The 24348-nt window shown below is 28.4% G+C and overlaps 1 protein-coding gene across 2 annotated transcripts in view; it reads right to left on the reverse strand.

Annotated features, from left to right (window-relative positions):
* The window catches only part of LOC132931266 (histone acetyltransferase KAT7), a 90668-nt gene that overhangs the window by 11390 nt on the left and 54930 nt on the right, over positions 1-24348 (reverse strand). Inside the window, exons 9-11 of one of the 2 annotated variants that reach the window (XM_060997354.1) lie at positions 22213-22359; positions 16018-16124; positions 3194-3332 (exon numbers count right to left, since the gene is read on the reverse strand). In XM_060997354.1, the coding sequence (XP_060853337.1) occupies positions 3210-3332; positions 16018-16124; positions 22213-22359 (377 nt within the window). In that variant the 3' untranslated portion in view covers positions 3194-3209. Of the gene's footprint in view, positions 1-3189; positions 3333-16017; positions 16125-22212; positions 22360-24348 lie in introns of both variants that reach the window. The other variant, XM_060997357.1, reaches the window with a different exon arrangement.

Consider the following 24348-nt stretch of genomic DNA (forward strand, 5'->3'; position numbering starts at 1 on the left):
GTAATCGCCCGATAAAGTGAGCGGGTGATCGAACCTATAATAATAGGAACGAGCGCTGTCGAATTTTTTTGATGTTTCGCGGCGCCTTTTCCGGTTCGGCGGACCCACCACGCGCTACGACGTTTCCGGTCCCCCTCGACCGATGTCCCGAAACGCGAAATGTGACTTGAAAATCAAAAGGCAACCACCGCCGTAACGCGAGTAGTGCCGCCCTCTACCTCACCGAGTGCACTCGAGTTGCGCGATGTGTAATTTGAAAATAATAATAATACGACCTGTACGCGCGTCACAATTCACGCGCGGCAATTATAATCTCAAGTGTCAAAACGCGAACGCGAAAACGCCCGACCGCCTGCACAGTATAATATTATGCAGCGGCAAACTCCCCGACCAACCTCGAGGGATGACGTAGTGATGCAGTTCGTACACAATTATGCATGCACATATTATTATGTGCGTAGAGTGGCTCGGAAGTCGATGCGCATTTCCGCGTAGTCGCGTAGATTATAATAATGTACATCAATTCCGACTGTAGGCCACGCAGTATACTATATAAATGTGCAATATACTGCAGTAACTCATTCTATTCAATCGAAATATTCCGTAAAATATTTCGTTATGCACAATTTGTCATATTTTTTTTTTTTTTTGTCACGTATATAATATAATCATTATATAATCTGCATATTTATGTATGTTTGGGTTTTTAACTGAATATAGAGTATTATATTATCGACAATTTCAGTCACATTATTATACGTTTTTCTAAAAAAGTTTACATATTTTATTTTTATTTGAACGGGTAATTCGTATTTATTTTTTTAACATACATATGTATTATGTATATAATATACCGATTACATGTTCGTTATAATATACAGAAATAAAAATACTTTATAATATTTATCTATTTTTATTTTTACATATTTTATTTTTTAGCAACTCAGCCACTGTAAGGAACGGTTCGGTTTTTTAAAATTTGAAACATTTTTTTTTTGGTGTATATTTTTCATTTTTAAGGGATACATTTTAGTTATTTTATAGATATTATAAATATTTTGGTTGCTAGTTGTGCATAAACAATTTTAGCTTAAAACTTTAATAACGAACACGTTTGATTTCACATTGTAATCGATGACAATATAAGAAGAGACGCAATTAAATATTCTGTCCATTTTATCATATTAAAAGCCATTCCGGAAGTGTGGGAAAATGTGGTGGCCTATAATGTGCAAATCGCGAATACGCGCGGTAGAAAACGGAAGCCACGACGCGTATATGTATATAGTATATATTGAAATCGGGTATATAATATAATGATCGAACTGCAACCTTTAGTATTTCGATAATGGTCGATCACAACACAATACCCACTCTCGTGTACTATTTTCATACAATTTATAATATTATAGAGTATATTATATACGTAATAACATAAACTATGTTTCATTTGGAGATGCTTTTATAAATTTATCTGTACACCCCCAACGGTGATGGTCAGATCGCACACAACGCATTTCTACATTATAGTTTATAATACCTAATGATAATAACTTTATGGTATTAAAAAAAAAAAACTGCAATTATGTAATAACATAATTTATAATAGCGATTCACGTTTTTCATTATATTCGATACACGGATATATCGCACGAGTAACTTTTCTACACTTTAATATTATGTTCCTGTCTTTACAAAATAATTGCTTTTCTATATAATTGCGTAGTGTTAATAAGTAGTGCAAGTCAGAGGACGAATTTTGCGTAGAATGGTGGTTTTATAATTATAATTTTAGGGATAGGTACGTGTTATTATTATTTTTGCGACAAAAAGGATTATATTACGGTTTTCCGATTGATTAAAAAAAAAGACTAAATCGAGCATAATGTTAAATCAGCTAAAGTTTTGTTGTATCGTGTACTTTGGGGATTTATCTGTCAACATTTGGCACGGTTAAGTGTTGGAAGAAAAAACTAAATAATTAACCACGCTTGAACTATTCAACGTTTAGCCAAAATGTGCCCTGATTTTAAAGACGAATACAACCGAAATAAGTTTGATAAATAACTTCACACTAACGTTGCCAAATATTAATGCATTTACATCATAAAAGATGTTAAGTGAAAAAAAAATTACAACTATAAAATAGATACTTATACAAACACGGTGGTCAAATGTATTGTGACAATACATCACAACAGAGTCAAATAACAATTGCAGCTAGACGCATCCATTAAAACGAATAAAATATATAAATCTAAAGTTAGGTAGTTTGTTGTTATTAAGTTTAGTAAAACGTGACTTTACAACACCACACTAAACAATTGTTTGTTTTTATTTTTTTGTTACTCATACGTAAACGATAAAACTATCAACATAAACGTAAACGCAACATATTGTATTTAGATAAACGTTGAATATTATATTTCAATTACAAACTCATTTTTCTCGAATTTATTTTTCTTGCCAACACAATAAAGTACCGACTATATTAGACTGTAGAGAGAACCTGTAGGTAGTATAATATGAAATTTAATAATCCGGCGTACAAGTAAGATCATTTTTCTCTGCAGGCATTTTTATAACGTACAGCATGATAGAACTTAATGACTTTGTTTATTAATTTTATTTTATTTTTTTGATATGAGGTGAACATCGAAGCAATGTTATAATAATATTTATGTTTGTATCATAATGACGAGAACAACGGTGGAAATCGCTAATTAATTAATTAATTTTATATACAAGTGAAAGCGTAGGCATGTAGTATTATAAATTTCGAAGAACAGCGTCGTCGTGTTATTACTTTTACTACTCCAAAAGTCCAAACTCATCGAACAACTTTATACTGACGTTTTGATTTAATTTATAAAATGTCTATACCTACTGTTTATATTGATTAATATTTTCGTAGAAAAGACAATGTTAGAGTTTGGTAAAATATATTTTGTAGTAAATGGTTATTAAATTGTATTTTAAATTTATGTATTATCATTTATCGAAGCTAACGAAGAAATATCTGGTGAATCTCAAAATAATTATTTATAATTATTTATTTTTTATTTTTAACATAAATATATTTTAAACAATACCTAGTTTATATAATGGAAACACCAAAATATAATAATAATAATAAATAAATGGTATTTTTAGCGACGCATTATGATACTAATAATATTTTACACCCACTCACTGCGAATAGGTACATTTCACGTGGGCCCGGCCGGGGTAGGAGCTGCTGAACGAGGCCGCCATCGCAGACATTTCGCGTCGATCTCTTTGTAGTCTGATCCTCGACGTTTTGACCTTTCCAAATACTCGTCAATCACGTCCTGTGAACAGATTTAAACATTTTAAAATATTATATATAATTTAAGTCATATAAAAGGACGATGAGTTAATATCCGGACACCATATGTGTGTAAATGAGTGCAATATATATTTTAATTGAATAGTTGTATTATACACAAATCGAGTACAAGTAATACTAATGATAAATCATATTGTATAATATATATTTATCAAAAAATAATGCATTTAATACGACGTGTTAGCCGTATTATAGTCTATAAAGTGAACGTTTAAATATACATTCAAAGGAATTCAGTGACATAACAGAGAGAATTGTCGGTTATGCTTAAAAATATTGATGAAAAAAAAATCGTCCAGATAGAATAGAAATGTCAGGACGAGTACGGTTTTTGAATGTCTCGTTCCGTATTCGTTCTCAACGCAATCATAGCAACGTTGAATAAATAATAAATTCCAATCACGAGCTATAATACTATGTTTTTGATGGAAAATTAGCATCATCAGTCCCTATCGAATGCGAAAGTCGTCCAACCCAATTGCGTTCTTCTTATAATCTAATATATTATAATCATTCACAGTAATGTGCGACACGATAAAACAACCGCAATACACAATGTTATGTATAAAAGCATATGATCACATATCGTCGGTTCGTTTTATATAAATTTAAATTGTCAATAATAATCACATTAGAAATATAATCTCGTCAGGCGGAGTAATGGCAAACGATAACAATCGTACTTACTGTGTGTGTACATACTAACCGCCCATTACAGCCGATTTAGTATAATATAGATGTGATAATAATTAACTAGAATTATACTGTGTATAGGTACATATTATTATAATGATAGTTGATTCGATACGCATATAATATAATATTATTGCAGTATCGTTGCAGCATACCTACGTACCTAAATGGTAATAACAAGTTAATCAAAAATAAACCCGACCACTCGGGCTTTTGATTGATAACTACAGATTAAAGTGTCTTGCATTTGGTAATAAGCACATTATTAGGCAATGGAGAGGTTACGTTGTACAACGTTTAATTCTCTGAATTAAAATATGTATCATGTAATTCAACTTTGCATTATTAAACTAAAATTTGAAAAGCAACAATTAAGTGTATTTTATACACGTGCAATGTAATAAATACCAATAAATGTATACACACAAGGATCGATTGGTATATAATTATTATTTTAAATGAGGTAGAAAAGGTATATAAATAAAGGTGTAGGATGTAGAAAAGTAAATAAAGAATACATTTTTTTAAAAATTCAATCGAATTTTAAATTTTCAGTGAAATGTGGGGGCAGCTGAGTCATTGGTTTTATAGTATATATTAATATATTACATTTATACCAGTTACCCAATTATTGCCAATCGCTACATACTTTAGCTAATTCAAAAGTTTTTAGCGTAAATCGTTCATGTATTTCAATCCTTTCATATTAAGCACACTTGATAAGAAAAGTCGATATTGCTGTACAGCCGCACAATTTGTTTGGATAAAAAAAATCGTCAATGACCACATGTACCTAAATAGGAAACGCATTTTTTATTATTAGCTAATATAAAATATGTAGGTAACTGTTATTAATAACTCATTTAACAAAACATATATTGATGGTCACGTTTTTAAAATGTAGCCTTAGGGTAAAATCGTCAATATTATATCTTTTTATTTTGCTAAATTGTTTGTTAACGTTTTGTAAGAAGGAAGGAAATTATATTTTTATGCCGGGGCATTAATTGTGTTACATAAAATTACAAATTACCCGTCTAATTTGGAAAGCAGAGGAAAAAAACTCAAACAACGTAAATTGCAATATACATAAATATTATTATTATTATTATTTTTTTTTTTTAGTGATCAACGAAATTATAACACGCTATGTGCTGCACGCGATGTTGTTAGGTACACGAAAATATAACGAAAGCATAGTCACAAGAAATTGTCAGCGATTAGACAGTTTTTTAATTCGTTAATAGTAATAAAAATAAGAAAAAACCGATTCATTCATAAAAGCAAACAACGCCACGATTTTTGAACCCATTGTTTTTTCAAATGCATCTGATATATTACAAATAAAGAAAAAGTAATTTAAATTATTAAAATAATATGATATTTTATTGACAATTTTCAATCTCTCTGGCTAGATTCACTTCACCGTACAAGCAATTATAATTAGGTAATAATATTATTTTTAATTAATGAACAGTTTTTGTGTTTAATGCATTATTTTTAAAATTAACGTGCTTCGACAAGGATGATGTAACTTAATTAAGAGTTATGAAAAAAGTGATAACGAAACGGAAAATTGCCAAAACACAAGAGTAATTATAATTCTCGTTAAAATAAATAAATTCGAACGTATATATTAATATTAAATAACACAATTGTTTTTCATAACGCACTATAGCTAAAATTAAATTAATTAGGTATAAAATTTCTTTATAATTTTTCTACTTTAGAAAAAAAATGATAATTTCATAACTAAATTGTAAAGTACAGATATATAATACAATTTGAGCTTATTTTTATTTATTCTTATATATTCTAAGGTCAATAAATACAAAATATAAACGATGTGTTTTCAAATTAATTCAATTTTTCGGAACTAGCTAGGAATCGGTTGCCAAAATCTTGTATGTATAATAAATTAATTATCAAGTATTATAGAAATAATGTAAAGTTTGGATGGTGGCACTTTTTCTAATTGGGTATTATTAATTAAACACTAAAGAACGAAAAAGTTATAGTCTGGGCTAGATGTTTTATTACTGTAACTAAAATATAAATTCAATATCACACTGCTATAAAAATAATGTATTACGATAATGCCAAATTAAAGAATACGATATTCTTAATTATGAAATATTGGAATTAATTGCTTTACAAAAATGTATTGAAAATAAAAAAGACTATGTACAAAAGAAATGTTCAGGATAGTTATTATACGTAGGTATAAAATATAATATACTCATGTAGCTAATGGTATAGATTATGGTTCAGAGTAATTCCACATAGTTTACTGCTTGTGCAATTTAAAAAGTTTTTAAAATAAGAAATATCTTATTATTGTGCATAATACTTAAGTTATTAACCTTAGAAAATATCTTAAGTATGTGTAAAATACACTATGTATTATAATATTATGTAGCATAATATAGTATTTCTTGCGAGGAGTTACGATATCGATTTTCATCGATGGAATTTTATATTATTACATAAAGACAAGTGTCAGTAACTTAATACTAAAACGGTTGCGTTTAATAATATAAATATATTTTTTTATGACGCTTAACACAGTAGTCCATACATTTTAACACATGTTCGTTTAATGCAAATTATTATACATCTATATAATATACATATTACACACACACGCACACACACATATATATATATATATATATGAAAGGTACGCTAGAGAAGAGGAACTCGATCCGCCACTACAACAGTATCCGAAATATAAACAGTAAACACGATAAGATATATGAGTAATCGAATTTCCAAAACACGAAAAAAAAAATAAACAAGATTATACTTATAAAACCGTTAACCGTAAAATAATATTTTGTGTCTCGCATTAAAACGCGTTGATGGCTCTACGGAAAATTCCGGAAACAAAACGTCAATGTTGGCCAAAAAGTATATTCGGACCCTTAAGGAAACCGTTTTACGTCATGTCGTCCCACGTCCGACACGCTCTTATATACCAACAGTGTAAATAAAGAGCAAATGCAAAAAAATAATACTGCACACGGGTCAGAAACAAAATAGTTCTAATCGCACTACGGGGCGTATTGATTCTACAAAACAAAAGAGAAAGATACAAAAATATTCGATATATGTCTGTAGTAAATAGTGTTTTGTTTTAGTGGGCGATTGTCGTAACAATCTTTTTAATATTGCGAGTATATATAATATTTATATCGAGAATTTGATATGCGATTGTGCAGTTTCAGACTTTCAGTGGTATCGGCACGACACATTTTTGGCGTAATAGTTGAGCGTTATAACATATGTGAAAATAATAATAATATATTATCACGGCACAGAATATATCTTAAACAATAGCGCAACTGAATCTGATGCGGATAATGTGTAGACTGCAATTTCCGGACGCGCGTAAGATAAAAGTATAAATCCTTATTTACGGTCTCGACGTCGTCGTTGTGGTACAATGATATTGCTATCCGTATGTCTATCTATAACTATCCGTCTTAACCGGACACACCCCCGTGCGCGGTGCTCTGCTTTCCCTTAACCACGGCTGACGACGTAATTTATTTATTTTTTTTTTTTTTACCTCACCGCGACGGACGGGTTTTATTTTTGCCCCCCCTCACCTAACCAAGCAGTTTACGATAATACTATACGACAGTTCTCTAGCGTATGCCGGAATAACATAAGATCGATCACAAAATAATAAAGTTGTAGTAATTATATTACTACCATAGTTCACGTGGTTTATTGTGCATGATGTTATTTGTTTTTTAATATTTAAATGGGTACATGTAAAAGCGATGTGTTTTAATAATATAAGATATATACCGCACACATATATGCTACTAATTCAGTTTTTTTATAAATGTATACAGGATTTTACAAGTAAACTGCTGAGTTAACGCGTGTACAAATTTATATGTACCATTGCCTAGTTAATAAGAGAGGGAAGCATACGCTATGCGGTGCTTCAGCTAAATGAAATAAAAGGGCGCCCATGTATATTATTAATTAATAATAATTATATAATAAATAAAAAAAAAACTCTTAAATTACGTGTAGCTTACAGCAATAATCAGTACTAGGTATATATGGCAACAAGGCACGGATCTATATTCTTATCACAGTTACTTACAGAGATACCGTGATTTAATAATAATATATATTTTAGTTCTTGCTGTTCAATTTATTGATAGTAATAACGTACGTTTATGATGGATGTATTCGATATTAATATATTTTAATCTATCAATATTCAATTTATGAGTAGAAATAAGAGGATTTCTAGGGAGATTGGAAAAAAAAAGAATTGGGGTGAAATAATTATAAAAATTATTGTTTTGAATAAATATATTATAGAGCCATCTTTTCTAATCCGGAGGGATTACCCTTAATAATCCCACTCGTGTGGATGGGGAGAGAGCAGCTTGCAAATTTTGCTCTTTGACGCCAATAATGGCTTAATACAGTTTTACTATATGAGCACAATAATTTAACGTGATTTAAAAATGTTTTAAATTCTAAATTAACTCCCGATCATCGAACAAAGTACCTGTACGGCTGTTCTTATTAAATAAATCAAATAAATCAGTATATAGTTAGATATAGAAGAGTGGCGTTTACTATTAAAATGTACATATAATACATTATTAAGTAGTTCAATTACTTATTGCAAATACGAAATAAAATACTCCATAGTAATTGTTGATTTATATATTATACATATGCATATGTGCGAGAACATCATAACTATAATATTATATTCAACATATAATTTTGAGTATCTTTTGTTCTTAAATTGATATTTATATTTCATATTGAAAAAATAGCGTTTACGATTAAATACAGTTTATACTTGCATCATACATTTTACGCGATACACAATATATTATGTATTAATTAATATAATAGATGATATTATGATTGAAGATAAAAAAAAAATATTGAGTGAACAATTTACAGTTTGGTTAGCAGCATTGACTACGATTCATATAGTATATATATATCTATATTATGCCCTATGTATTATAATGGACAAACTCATATCCCCTCTCGTACCAAATTTATTATATAACACAAACAATCTAGCGTCCCTCGACTGGAATATAATAGACAAGTACCTATCCATAATGGATACTGAGTGGTATACGATGAGTGGACGGAACACGGGAATAACATTAAAGGCCATTTTACCAATAGCCAGTTTACTTGACATTTAACTAATCTAGGTTTAATTATAACTCGTAGTTAATTTCGATCGCTTTACTAATCAAATTTAATCATAGTTTTGGAGAGTTGAATTGGGTTCTGTCGGTTAAAGTTAAATTTACCGTTAAAATGCATATAGTTCTAATGTAACCGAAATCCGATTTAAATATAGCTATAAAGGTTTTTCGGACTTACCACATATGAAGAAATACCGTACAAGCCAATTAACATCAAATAAAGTTGGTAATTAAATTAAATTGAAAAAATATAAAAGACTAAACGTGTTTTAAATATGTACATTTTTTCACGTAATACATATTACAAACGTTTATAATCTATTCAATACAATTTTTACATTAGTTATTACTCGTTATTAATCATTTGATGGGTAATTTGAAAAACAAATAACTAAACACCCGCCTTTCCAAGCTATCTACAACATAAAAAATACCACTCACTGACTAACGAAGTCATGAATTCAACGTTGGTAGAAAAAATTGCTTTTTAAAATAATATTTTAAGACGATTAAATAAGTTTAATCATTTATATTGAAATGCAAAAGAAGAATCGAAAATCGATATTGGTGAAAAAATATACTCATTTAAAAAAAGCTAAATTTCCAATTAAATAATACTTAGACCGATTATAGAAAGAACAATAATTATTTAATCAAAGTATAGAAATCGCATTTATTTTTAGATGATAACATGCAATGTGCATTTTCAATTAATATTCATCCCAATATTTAAGAACACGTGGAAATTCTTCAACATCCAAGAAGTTATTAATTATGTAATTTTCATAGTAAATTGTAAATTATAAGAATTTCTGATCAATCTATTACCTATGTTATTTCTAATTTTATACTTATTATTTTATAAAAAGTATTTGTAAAAAGATTAACTTGCATATTTTGTTATTGATTTGTTATATTTAGTATAAATAAATGAAAATCATTATGGTTTTTTTTTATAAAGATCATGAAAAGTTAATTTTAAAATTTTAGAAAAATATTCATAAAAAACTGAGAACCACTACTATATATGCATAATATGAGTATAAGTCATTATTATTTTATCTTATCGGAAACTTTTGATTGGCTTTAACTTGATTAACATCAAACGTGTCTGTATACCACATTTGTGTTGGAAAATATTTTATTCTACATCGTATTATATTATATTATATACAATATACATCATTATTCATTATGTATTGGTTTATGAATCGATATTAAACAGCTACAGTCTTAAATTTTTTGTGTACATTAATGGTACGAATTTTTCCAAACAAAATACGCATTAAATGAACTAAATATTATTAAACAATACAAATCGAACCGAAGTTAATGGATTCGACTTTAAAGGTCCAATTGAAAAAAACTCAAAACATGTATAAAATATTGTATCAAACCCTTTGATGAAACAACAAACTCCGTAAGTTAAACTCTTAATAAATTGTTCCTTTGAACAGTCTATAAAAGTTTTAATAAAGGAGTAAACGTCATTAGAACACTATTACTCGGTCGAGTCACAAACATATTGTATTGTATACTGCCATATAATATTGTCGAGGCTTTATGTAAACCCCATTAATAGTTTACATCAAGTATTTAATAACTTTAAATTACATTCTTTTAATATTTCTGGCATTTGAACATCGATGATTAACGATTCTACTAATATCCACAATCAATTAATAAAACAATAGTCTCGTTCGCAGTAGCAAAACCACAAATATTGGGATTTTGAAGAAGTGGAAAAACTTGTAACATTGTGCACAAAAGATTATTATATGAATTCACATTATGACGTCGTGCATGATTATAATAACAAACCATCATTCGCTTAACGAATAATAATAATAATAATAAAAATATAATCGATATTTCGTTATTGACAAAACAAAATTGGATTATAAAATAAATAAACTGATGTTTCGTATTGCGGGGGAAATAAAAATACTCAACAGTCGAACGATGACGATGACTACCCGTCGTCTTTTCCGGCACGTGTAACCCGTGTCTTTAGCCGTTCAAGCAATCCGAAGTCTGTGTAAGTTTGTAAATTCGTTTTGGGCGATAATAAAGGACAAACAGTAAGTCATGTTTCACAGAAACTGTAAGTCAACAGCCAATTGATTTACATTTAATCAACTACCGAAAGCTGTTCAAAACTGTGAGTCAATAGACATTTGATTTTCTCAATCATCAGCTGTAAGGCATACAACATTAATTGATAGGGTGTATCTGCAACTGAAACTATTTATACATTTTTTGATTTTACGTATCACTAGTCATTATCAAAACATAAGTACCACGCTCGAGCAATGGCAATAATTAGGACTGTAACATATAAGTACATTGCTACCAGTGTTTTAAAATAATTCAAGTATTTTTCTTTAATAATTAATACACAAACTGTACCAGCAGGCACAATATAGAAGTATGAGCTATAAACTAAAACTAAAAAAAAAAAATAATAACTTGAACAATTTAATTGAAAAAACCACCCATTGACGACACTTTCGTCTTTTATTTAATTATTTAAATTTAATTCAAATATAGATGCAAAAACTTACTTCGAAAAGTATTTAAATACTCTGTGAAAAATAGTATTAGAGTACAAATGCAGATAATTATTATTTATGAATACCTACTTACAAATACATGAAATTTTCACCATAAAATCGATTTTCAATAATTAAAGTTTGTCGACATTTTTGTTTAAAACATAAGCACTTAAAGCACATCGATTGATCCAATACATTTTCTATCTATTTTTAAAATTTGAAACAAAACTGTATAATTTATTAGTTAAATTGGCTTTTGGTTTTTTGGTTTTTATAATTTATTTTGTAACAAGTGTAAATAATTTATAAAACTATATACTTAAATAGTATATAAATTTATCTACATTCTAAAAATACTATTCTAAAAATAATGTATTACTTTAATACACATGATACTACATTCATAATATACAATGAAGGTAAAAATTATTAATTTGTTTTTTTTTATATGATATAACGATATAGGTATATTTAATGGAAATCGGGAATCTCCTCAGTTCCTGTAAATTGTCGTCGTATAATATATATTTATGGTAGTGAGATCCTCTTAATACTTGCAAGACCCAAAATTATATTGATTACTTTATTTTTAACTTAAAATTATGTGTACCTATATCAATATTATTGTATTAAAATGTCCTTTATAGTATGCACCAATACTATTTTATTTGTAATCGATAGAGTAACATTCAAAGTTAACCAAATATTACGGCACTGAGGTAGAACGAATAATTATATTTAGTTTAGATTATGGTTTGACATTTATACCAAAAGTCGACACGTAATATAGTAGTGGCAAATAAACACATTCATATGATTGAAAACCTATATTTCACTCGTAGAAATGTGACGTTTTTGAAACTGAAAAAATAATATAAAATATATATACGAATAAAATATAAAAAAAAAACTGATCAAATCGTCACTGATACGAGTATGTGAAAATTGAATTATATCACGATCATAGATAGTTTTTTTTATCGTCATCGAACAAGCTACAAAATTGAACAAATTGAAGTTTTTAACAATAATACACCGTGGTTACTTTTATTATGTGTGCCAAGACAGTTAACGAAACATTCAACAACACACATTTGATAAACAGAATAAAAAGTTCAATCATTTACACTTAATTATGAATGCCCCGTAAATTTTTCATTTGATCATTGTTTGAGTTTTGGAAAAGGTAAATACTGTAAATTACTTATAAATATCTATTTTGGATTCTGCATTTGAATGAGAATTTTAATACTTAGATTTTTACCTTCAGAAAAACTAGATTTGCGTTTAGTTAAATTAAAAAGAAACTATATTGCGGTACCAAGATTAATATTTTTTTTCACAAGAATTGAACTTCTATTAATAGTAATAAGTAAGTGATCAAGAAAAAAGTCTATAAAATAATTCAGAGTTGTGGTGAACCAAAAAACAGCAATCGACTAAATATTTACATATTCAGAATTAAAATATGTTTTTTATTTTTTTAAATTTTTATCAGTAACGTTTTCAGTTAAAATATATATCAGGAAAACTTAATCTAATGTACCTATATTATACACAAACATTCTGTATACTTGTTGAAAATACATTTTTTAGATTCTTAGCAAAACGTGGACTGAATTGGTTTACAATAAAGTAATATAATATTTTTTATCTATGATCAATATTTATTTTATAAGAAATCAGTCAATACTGTAAAAAGTTTTTAGTTGGAAATGTTTCCATTTTTCCCCCTTCGATTATCTATCACAAACAATGACGAACAATTATTTTGGTCGTTTATTAGATGGACAAATATTACTAACTCAATGTGTGTTTTACACAATATATCGTATTATAGCGTCGAGGATGAGCACATTAAGTACAATAATGATTTGTCGACGGCCCTGCTATTTGGGTATCAGCGCGTGTGTAAAACGGGACTTCCGCTGTATGCGCGCGCACACACATATATGAGCCGTCCTACACCTACACACGCGCGTTCACAAGTTTTACCCACGCCAAAAAGCGACTCCGAACGTAACTATTATACAACAGCAACTATCTAACATATAATATAAGAATGGAAGTCAGCTACGAGTCTGCCGCTTAAGTTAATTACGTGTTATTTTAGGGGAGGTACGGGCAACCAATATACAACAATCCACGACTCATATTATATTTATAAAATACTTTTAGTTTCATCATTGTTATTATTAATATTATTTACTACTATTTTATCGAGATGATAATGAATAATGATTTTAATAATAATCAGTGGAAACCGCATAGTCGTAATACACTTTCAAACTGTTAACCGTAATCTTCCTTGACCGCACAATATAACATAATTGTGCGTGTACATAATACACGAGACACGTTTATTGTCTACTGAATTACACCCGTCACCAAAAAAATAAACATAAATATATATTGTACCCATATTGTGAATCCTCTAAAAACTACCGACAGAAAAACTGGTTATGTAAATTCGTTTTTATATATTATCGATTAGATTATATTATACTTTGATCTTTAGATTATTCAAATACCGATTATAAGTTTAACGAGAAGAAAAAATCAATAATACAAAACTTATAACATAAAAACAAATTAAACATTTTGCACTTATAGATATCTGAACATTATTTGTAATTTAAGCTCCAAATGTATGCACATTTTAAAACGAATCACAGAAATAAAATATAATTAAAAGTAATATGATTTATAAGAATTGAGCTACTCAAATTAGCAAATTAGTCACGAGATATTATGTTTTATATTAGTAGTCGTAATAGAGAAGTAAATTATGTTAATTTCAATGAGTTTTATTATACTATGCATAGATACACACAATTATAATTGTATATTTTAGCGGTAAAACGTTTTACCAATAACAAAAACAATAAAATAACGTTTATATTACAATACATCAACATAATAAGCATAATATTTATATTCAATCTCGACAGATTACTACGAACTATTAAATGTAAACTATGGATGTCGTGAAAGAAAAATAATTTACGATCAAATTTAGCAGTAAAAGTAAAAGAACAAAAATATATTTTAGACAATTTTACAAGACTGTTAAATATCAATCATTAAAAAATTATAATTATTGCTTGAAAAGAAAACTTTGGTTTGAATTTTTGTTTCATAACGAAGCATATTGATCTCTATATATAAATGTGATAATAAGTATAAAGAAAATATTATTTACTTAATATTATTAAGAAGGGGTTTTTCTTTTATAGGTATTTATCTAGAACCGTTTTACGAGTATGATATAGTCTAGAGTTAGAACTAAGTCCATTGTGTCACTAATCCGTTTCTACATTTATGTAAGCATATAATAATACGGGTTTTCAGAAAACCACGTTTTGAAAATAATTTTCTAAAATTGACATTGACGGTATATTTACGACAATTATATATAGAGTTTTTTTTTTTACTACTATACAGCAATTTTTTCGATAAAATGTATATATTTCGAAAATATATTTTTTATAAACTTAATTTGAAAAAAAAATATCAATGTATAGAATACAATAATTAAGTATATGGTATACTTACATAATATATGCGGATGTCTGGTTATAAGTATAGTATACATTTAGCGATAATGAGTCGATAAATTGGTAAAATTAAATAAAATACGATGATACAGTCAAAATTAATTGCATAGAAATGCATCCATTACTTAGAAGTACCTACTTATATAATTGGTTAGCAGTGTACGATAGGTGTACCTATGTATATTTTTTATTTATTTTGGATTCTATTGAAGTATTTCCAAAAATGGACGGTATAGATTCCTAGAGACATAAAAAACATACATTTCGACAAGTGAAAATTCGTTATCATATTATATCGTACTTTTCCGAAGTCAAAATACCTACTTATGTATGAAAGAGCGTATTATATTCCGACCGGAAATCTAGTAGCAGTTTTTAAGGTACTGAAACACCGAATACGTGTATGGTAGTAGGTAGGTAGGTACTTATTATATAATATGCCGTATCGCCGTTCTATAGTTCCGATTTAAAAGGCTTGTATTACGACGCGTGTACATGCACACCAACATACAATTTATACTAAAAATAATATATTGGAAGTCGTAGATCTTTTGGAAAGGACGTTAGGGGGTTAAGCATGAATTTTGTATTAGCCGACCCGTCGGAATCAAATAAAACGCGCGTATTACCTGTTTCTTGAGTATGATGTGCTTTCCCTTCCAATATTTCATCATGCCGAGGGCTTGGAGCGTGCTCACTATATCATAGGAGTTGATGGCCAGTTCTTGACTCATGTCTGGAATTCAAAATTTTAAATTACGTTAACCGATTGTTTACAATATATTTCCCACGTGATTCTGTCAATTTATATATGACCGGGCATATACAGTATATATTCTATATTATTATATACTGTATACCTACAATGATCCCAAGTCTTAAACCTATAATATACATAAATATATTATATATTATACACGATTCACATCGCAGCACAGACACGGCCACTCGCGGAATAGCGTTGAACGCGACGGTGTTATGATACACCACGGTTGAAATTGCCTGCAATTTGATATAGAACGTACATAATAATAATATACGTTCTGTATCAATAAATTATATGTACGTTCGGAACTAACATGCTAGACAGGATCACAAACATTTACAATAATACGATATAAATATTCGAATACAATTTCAACGTTAAATAGAGTCTTGTATACCAGCAGTTTGTGTATAATAGCTGTGTACGATAGGAGACGACCCTCAAATGTATTTAATTTAAATTAAACGGCGTTTGATGGTTCGAGTATGTCTGCAATCTACAGTTTAAGACGTATATTAAATAAAGACATTATATGTTCAAGGAATTACATAATTAATTGATAATGAGTAAAATACATATTATTATATATACGTATACAAAATAAATTGTAAGCAATATTATATAGTGGATATAAGTAGATATACTTTAGAGAAAATAAACTGAATTTGGATTTCCTGGATTGAAGTAACGTCATATATATGAAGGAAGGAATAAATAGGCTTTGTTCAAGAATATATTTTTTATGTATATAATTAGACCGGATCAGTCTAAACAAAGCCGTGTGAACAACATGGACACTGATCAACAATATAAATAAGTTGTTTAACGTTATCACTCAAGAGCTATTTTTTCGAAGATCTAATAAAAAAAAAATTATAAGCCTATAAACAATAAAATTGAATGTATATTATTCACATTTTGAGAATTCTAGAAGTAAATGCGAAATTTAGGAAGTAGAAAACATTTAAGAAGTATTTACTGTCAGTAGTTTTCAAATGCGCAAACTTACTATTTGAAAGTAGCAAGATTCACAATAGTTTATGAGCATACCATGTAACTAGGAACTATAGGGAGCAAAAAAAAGAAAGAAATAAATGATCACTTATCTCACTGAAGAAATGATGGATATGACTTACATGACAAGTAAATGGTTTGGATAAACTAAATTGGACATTAGAACGATATATCTACAACGTGCAAGTACCAGTACATTGATGATGTGCATCATGATGGTCAATGAAATAAAACTAAACTGAGTATAATAAAATAAGCTATTTTAAATACTGAGTAACATTTAAATTGAATGTAAAATAAAATCAAAAATAATCACAAAATTGTAGGTATTATTGTTATTGATACTGATCTACTTAATAACAATAAATATATATTTATTTATATTTTAATTGAATTACAGGTATAATTTACTCATTAATTATTTTAAGATTGGTATATTAAAGGTATACAGTATGTTCTGAAAATATCGCATCATACTTAAATCAATATATTTAAATGCTTTTTTTATAGCAAAATTTAAAAAATAATTATTTAGAGAAATTTAGTTTTTTTAAATTTTCAAGATTTTCATTTCTATTTTTTAAAACAGTTTTTTAAAAAAATATCAAATTCATTGAATGAAAATCAACCAAATCGGTTAGATATTACGTAGGTATAGCATATTATATTATATAGCACTGTATAGAATTGAGGAATTTCATTGATTTTCTAATTTTATTAAAAACTTAATTTTAAATGTTATGTATATGTTAATAATCAAAATAGGTCAGGTAGATCAAAGAGTATAACAAATTTTGATCACATCATTAACATTCTTGGAAATGTAGTTGAATATTTAAAATTATCCGTACGTTTTGGCGCATGGATTATACTATAATAATTCGTTCATAGAACGTTACAAAATAAAATAAATACATAGAAAACCAAATTTTAACAGTTTCACGCAAGTTATGAAGAAAGTAGTTTACAATTTTGTGAAATTTTTATACAATAAATCTCAATTCAATATTTGGATAAATATTTATATGTATTTCTTTAAATTTATTTTTACCGATGAAAGTACTTTTAAAAATAATTCACATTTCAATTGAGATTAATTAAGCATGCGATTTGCATGTTACTAAACAACTATAATTCTTATAAAATCAAAAACTTAATTTGCTTTAATTTAGTCAATTATCATTCTATTTTAAGTATTTTAAAATTTGATTAAAACTATAGCTATTTTGAAAAAAAATAATAACTTAATTGCCTTAATAATACTTATTTTAAAATTTTTGAAACTTATGCCGTTTAAGTAAAATTTGCTTACTAATATATTGCAGTAAAATCCGCATTAATTTGCAATGGTGATACGTACTTAAGGTGAAACGAGACTTCTGTACACGACATCATGCGTTCGAAGGTACTTGTACAACAGACAAACCAAATAAATAATTTAGCTATGCAATATATACATAAGCACTACGTTGCGTTGTATAATGCAAAGCGGAAACAATAGCGTGAGTATATTTAAAAAGAAGTCTTGGTCGATTGCAAACGTTGACAAATGAACGAAAACCGTCTGTGTACGTAATCTTAAGGGTCTCAATTGCACGGCCGTTATCATTAAAACTATCGTGGCAAGGTTGGTTTTTATTTTTTGTATTTATTAGCCTCGGAGTAATTAAAAAATAATAATAATAATATACACAAATATCGTGGTTAATAATAGTATAATACATCATTCTTAAGCTTATACATGTTTTTATTACGAGTCTAAAGGGATTACAAATTTTAACGATGGAAATATTTTATAGTAAAAGAGCTCATTAAATTAGTACACTATAATGAAATATATTCATTTGATATATAGGTACATACAATATTATAAGTTACATTATGACGTATTATGTATAATATTATTTATAAAAATATTTAAATCTGTAGAAAATTATAATTAAATGCATTTTTATATTTCTAAAAACTTATATTGCCGTTTCTTGAGAATTCTAATGAAATATATTAATTACGAAATTAAAATAAGAAAATATTGTTATACAAATTGAATGAAAAAAATACGTAAGTACTTACATAAAGAAAATACCGGCTTAATTAAACGAATAAACAATACAATATATATCTCAAAATTTCAAAATTAAAATATGAAGAACTCAAGTCAAAAAGTATAAAATTAACTTTTATCTGTTTTAAAATACAACTTTGCTATTAAAACAATATAAATAAAAATAATTATTTTTTTAATAAACTTTTGTAATAATAATCTGAAGTTTGGAATTTTGCATGTTAATAACTATAATGGTTTAAAAAAAAATCGGAAATAATGATTTTTTTTATTTGAGTTCAAATTGAACACATCCATTATTATGTACTAGATACACTGGACACTTACTATAATATAGCGAATTCTCTGGTTTTATGTTTTTTTTTTTTTTTAATGTATATAATATATATTTATATTATTTGGGCGAAATTCGCGTCGTATTTTCAACATATAATCTTCGAGGTCACGAAATATGTGGTTAAAGAAAAATCCCCTCTGGAAATAATCCAAAAAGTTGATCACATCTATAATGTTAACACGGGTCTCGACGTACATGTTTTTGGGGAGATGTTTTGTAAAGTTTTATACTTAAAGTTGAAATTTTAAAGCTCGTTTAGACTGGAGAGAGATGTTTGGGGTGAACGTGAGACAATAACTGCAATAGTGAAGCCGACATTTTGGAATCGTCACTAAAGCCAATACACAACTAAGGACTATTGGTTGGTTAAATTTTAAAATAAATCCAAAATATTTTATACTTGTTTTCTCAATGATATAGTAAAAATATCGCATTATTATTTATATCGATAAATTAGGGTGAAAAAAATGAAATTTTCAAAAGAATATAAAAATATATTTACGGCAGATCTACCATAATTTGTATATATTCACGGGGTATCTAGTGCGTTTTCGCATTTATTGAGACATTGCCAAATGCGATAAATATTCTAAGATAATTTGGTTAATATTATATATGTTTTTTCTCCACATGTAGACAACAACAATAAATATATTATATTCGTTTTAACAGTAGTGGTTTTTTATTTCGCCAAAGTATACATTGGAGTTATAGAAAAAACAAGACATAACTATGCTTTTATAATTTACAAATCTTTCACGTAATACATTTGTACTTTAATAGAATTCGTACAATTCTAAGACAATATGTTCAAAGAATAAAACTTGCGTTGACAGTAAGGTAATTGCTTTATACTTGTAAAATAATCAAGAAACTTTGATAGTTTAAAACGTAATACCGACAATACTGTATGTTTTATTCATTTAATAATAATTGTATTTCACGGAAGGCTCATTGGAAGTATACGTATACAATATACATGCGTAATGTGTAATGTGAGTTTTCTCTAAATTAGCGTGGTTAATTTAAACTTGTCACAAGCAATCTTTGCCAAGCATTGTGTCTTAATAAATAGTACACTAGTAAAGAATTGTTAATTGCAAAATGATGATTATTTATAGGACACAACACTAACGGTGTAGGTACATAACTATATATTGATATTGTAGTGTAGTATAATATAAAAACAAACACACATTATATGCATTTTTTAATAATATTCCGACAAGAAGCATTGGAAAATAGCGCGTCACTTACTGATTAAGTAATGCATTTTATCATATAAATAACGGTATTTCAAATTGTATTGCAAGATATAATACAGAACACAGAAAAGTAATCAAGCTAAATAAGAGTATAATTCAGCTTCACATTTTCGTCTAGGTATTTTCTGTCTGGTTCATACCTACGTTTCGAGTGACCCGCTTTGAAGTACAATAATTCATCAAAGCGCGCGCATACCTATATATACGCATTATAATATTATACACTTTGGAATTAAACAATTTTAGTATTACATTTAATTCAACTATTTTAAACGAATTGTTTTTCCTACTTGAAAGATTTATAATAATATGCATGTATTACATTTGTATACGATCTGGTAAGATCGGTGGGGTGTACGATTTTCATCCACTCTCGAGGGTGAAAAATAATAATAATAATAATAATAATAATAATAATAAAATCCCCCGGTTGATTCGCCGACAAGTTCGAATACATAAAGTGTATACACGGAATAATAATAATAAATCTCGTAAGTCTGTGGCCCGGTTTTCTTCCGACCGTCGACGCCGTGACGCGCACGTCCGTCCTCATCGCACCGCCGTATACAGTTGTACATTGTCGCAGGTTATGTCCAATGCACGTACACAATAAAATATAATATACGCAGGGGTCAGTGATCTCTTTCTTAATATATATATATATACATACAAGACGGAATGCGAAAGGGGTGGCGGATTTGGGGGGAGGGTTTATTCGCCACTGTAATAATCGCGTTTTACGACGCAGTATAAAACTTATTATTATATACCGCGTGCGCAGGTTTTTACGACGAGCCGAAGTGCACAGTGCGTACACGCGGTTCTTCGTATAATATACCGGGAGAGTAAGTATTGTGTGCGCGCGTATATATAGGGTAGGTGGTACGTGTATACTCTCCGATGAGTTTTACACCCCGGTGATAATAATATCGTCGTCGACGGATGGCGGTGCATGGGCGGGGGGTCTGGGGCGAAAAGGGTTATAAAACGCGCACATACGTACATACTATACATATATGTGTGTGTGAGTGTATGTATATACCCATGACGAGGGCATTGCGTCGTTTTGCATGAGCGCACGTGCCAGCACACACACACACACACACACACACACACACACACACACACACACACAAACACACACACACACACTGACACACAGAAATACACGTAAACGGGATCATCGATAAAATCCGTCAGGAGAGAGGAGATGACAGTATAAATATATTATAATATAGACGCAGGGCCGAAGGGGCGATGACGACGACGACAACGACAATTTATTATAACGGTTTAGTATAATAACTAATTACACATAACGCGGATTTCGAGATCGACGTAAACGACGATATAATAAATAATAATAATAATATTTACCTTTTATGGACAGTTGTTTTCCGCCCAAGTCGCACAAGTACTGCAGCAACACGTCTTTCCAGTAGCTCCTGTATGATATCAGACCCAAATCTGACAACGGTTTTTCGGGCGAACCGACTTTGCCTTCTACTCTGGTCAGCAGGTAACCTGTGCAAACACAAAAAACGATTTAATGTTGAATAACAATCGTTATGGACACAATGAATATTATCAATAATATTTGTTATGTATTAATTATTCAATGATGATTATTATCATATCCTATAAACGCAATAATACAATGACATTCAATTCTCTTTTTTTTTGCGTGATAATATACAATATATGTATATTATTGCAGTGTAGAACGTAAACCTATGTCAAGTCCACATCAATAACTTTATTTAAATTGTAATGAAATAATGAGATATGATTTCAGAAAATTATTACAGAATTTATTATTGTAATTTATAAAACATTTTTTTTTTTTTTGTCTTTTTATATTTTTGAAAAACTAAGAACCAATCATTTATACAGCGCTAATTTGTGTGAAAACTTCATAAATTATTGGGCAGATGACTTTTTTTATATACATTTTGGTATTCTAGATCAAAGTTTAAAAAGAAAGGTTTTGAGTTATTTAACTTAATTTAATGATAATACATTTATAGTAATAATAGGTTTGAAAGATACGAGAACTTATGATGATTTTAAAATTATAGTCATTATACTCATTTATTATTTAATAGGTTAGGTTAGGTGATGACGTGAGGTAAATATTATATATTTATATATTTGTGTACTCTGTGGAAGAGAATTGTCGTCCGTTGTATAATTTTACTACGTTTATTACAATTTAAAAATAATAACATTATTAAAATGTATCACACCGACGACAGCAATAATTATATACCATAATATGCGTGATCACGTTTAATCAATATCATCATGTGAATATTTTATTTGGATTTTTATAACTTATAACCATAACTTTCCATAACTATATTACTTGAATCATGCCAACATATTATTATAATATTATAGGAACCATATTATTATCAGAGATGGGAGTTTACCACAAAATACTATTATATACGTACACAACACGGCATTTAGGAAGATAACTTAATTTACGAGGGTCAATGGTGACTTAATTACATTCGACCCACGTTGGTGCAAACATATTGCATTTCTTCGATCAATACTGTACCACTCCTAGACGGTTTCCATTTAGCATTAATTCAATACTAATAATAATGATATAAAACGAATTAATCATTTCAATAACTCTATACAAAATATGCCTACATGCGTATATGCCTAAGTGGTTTGCTGTACAATTTGCGCAATTTCTAACAAAGATTTCATCGATATAAATTATAAATACGAAGTGATTATGTGATGGAAATAAATTGATGCTAATCAAAACAAATTAATTAAATTTGATTTTTTTCCTGGATAACACAATAGACAATACAATTTTGTAAGCATCAATTTCACAAATAATCATGTTTTTATATTTATTATATTATATAACTAACTATTCGATTAATATCCCAATTGCTTATTAATATGGTATTTGTATCAATACAATATGTTGTGCTGTCTCGTTAATTGTTTAGCAATAACATAACTATTGTTCTTCATACCACTGCAAACAAATTTAATATTTGCTAATTCATAAATATACAATTATATACTAAAATATGCAATTGAATTGATTTTTTCACAAAAATGCAGTTATAATTTTTGGGTAGTGCAAAAAAAATAATGTAAGGTGTATAAAGTGATTAAAACATTTAAAACTAATGTTAGTTAGTAACTATAAAACGTGTGAACTTTTTAGCTAATGGATAATCAAGGTTTTTTCTTTATTATTAACGTTATTCAATTAACATCAGATTTAATTAGATAATAATATTAACAACACATTTATATATAAAATAAGGCCAATAACTAAAATATTTTATAATAATTAATGTCTAAAATATTATTATTCAAACGATATTTTGCCCACACGAATGAGATTTCCATAGTGCTTGCAATCTACATGCGCGTTATCGTAAAAACGCTAGATTCACCATTCAGCAGATGAAGGGGTTTAAAAAAAAAATGCAGAAAACCGATCGATACGTTCATTAATCTCCCCCCTGACGT

Source organism: Rhopalosiphum padi, chromosome 1 (assembly GCF_020882245.1).
Source record: "Rhopalosiphum padi isolate XX-2018 chromosome 1, ASM2088224v1, whole genome shotgun sequence".
Lineage (NCBI taxonomy): Eukaryota > Metazoa > Arthropoda > Insecta > Hemiptera > Aphididae > Rhopalosiphum > Rhopalosiphum padi.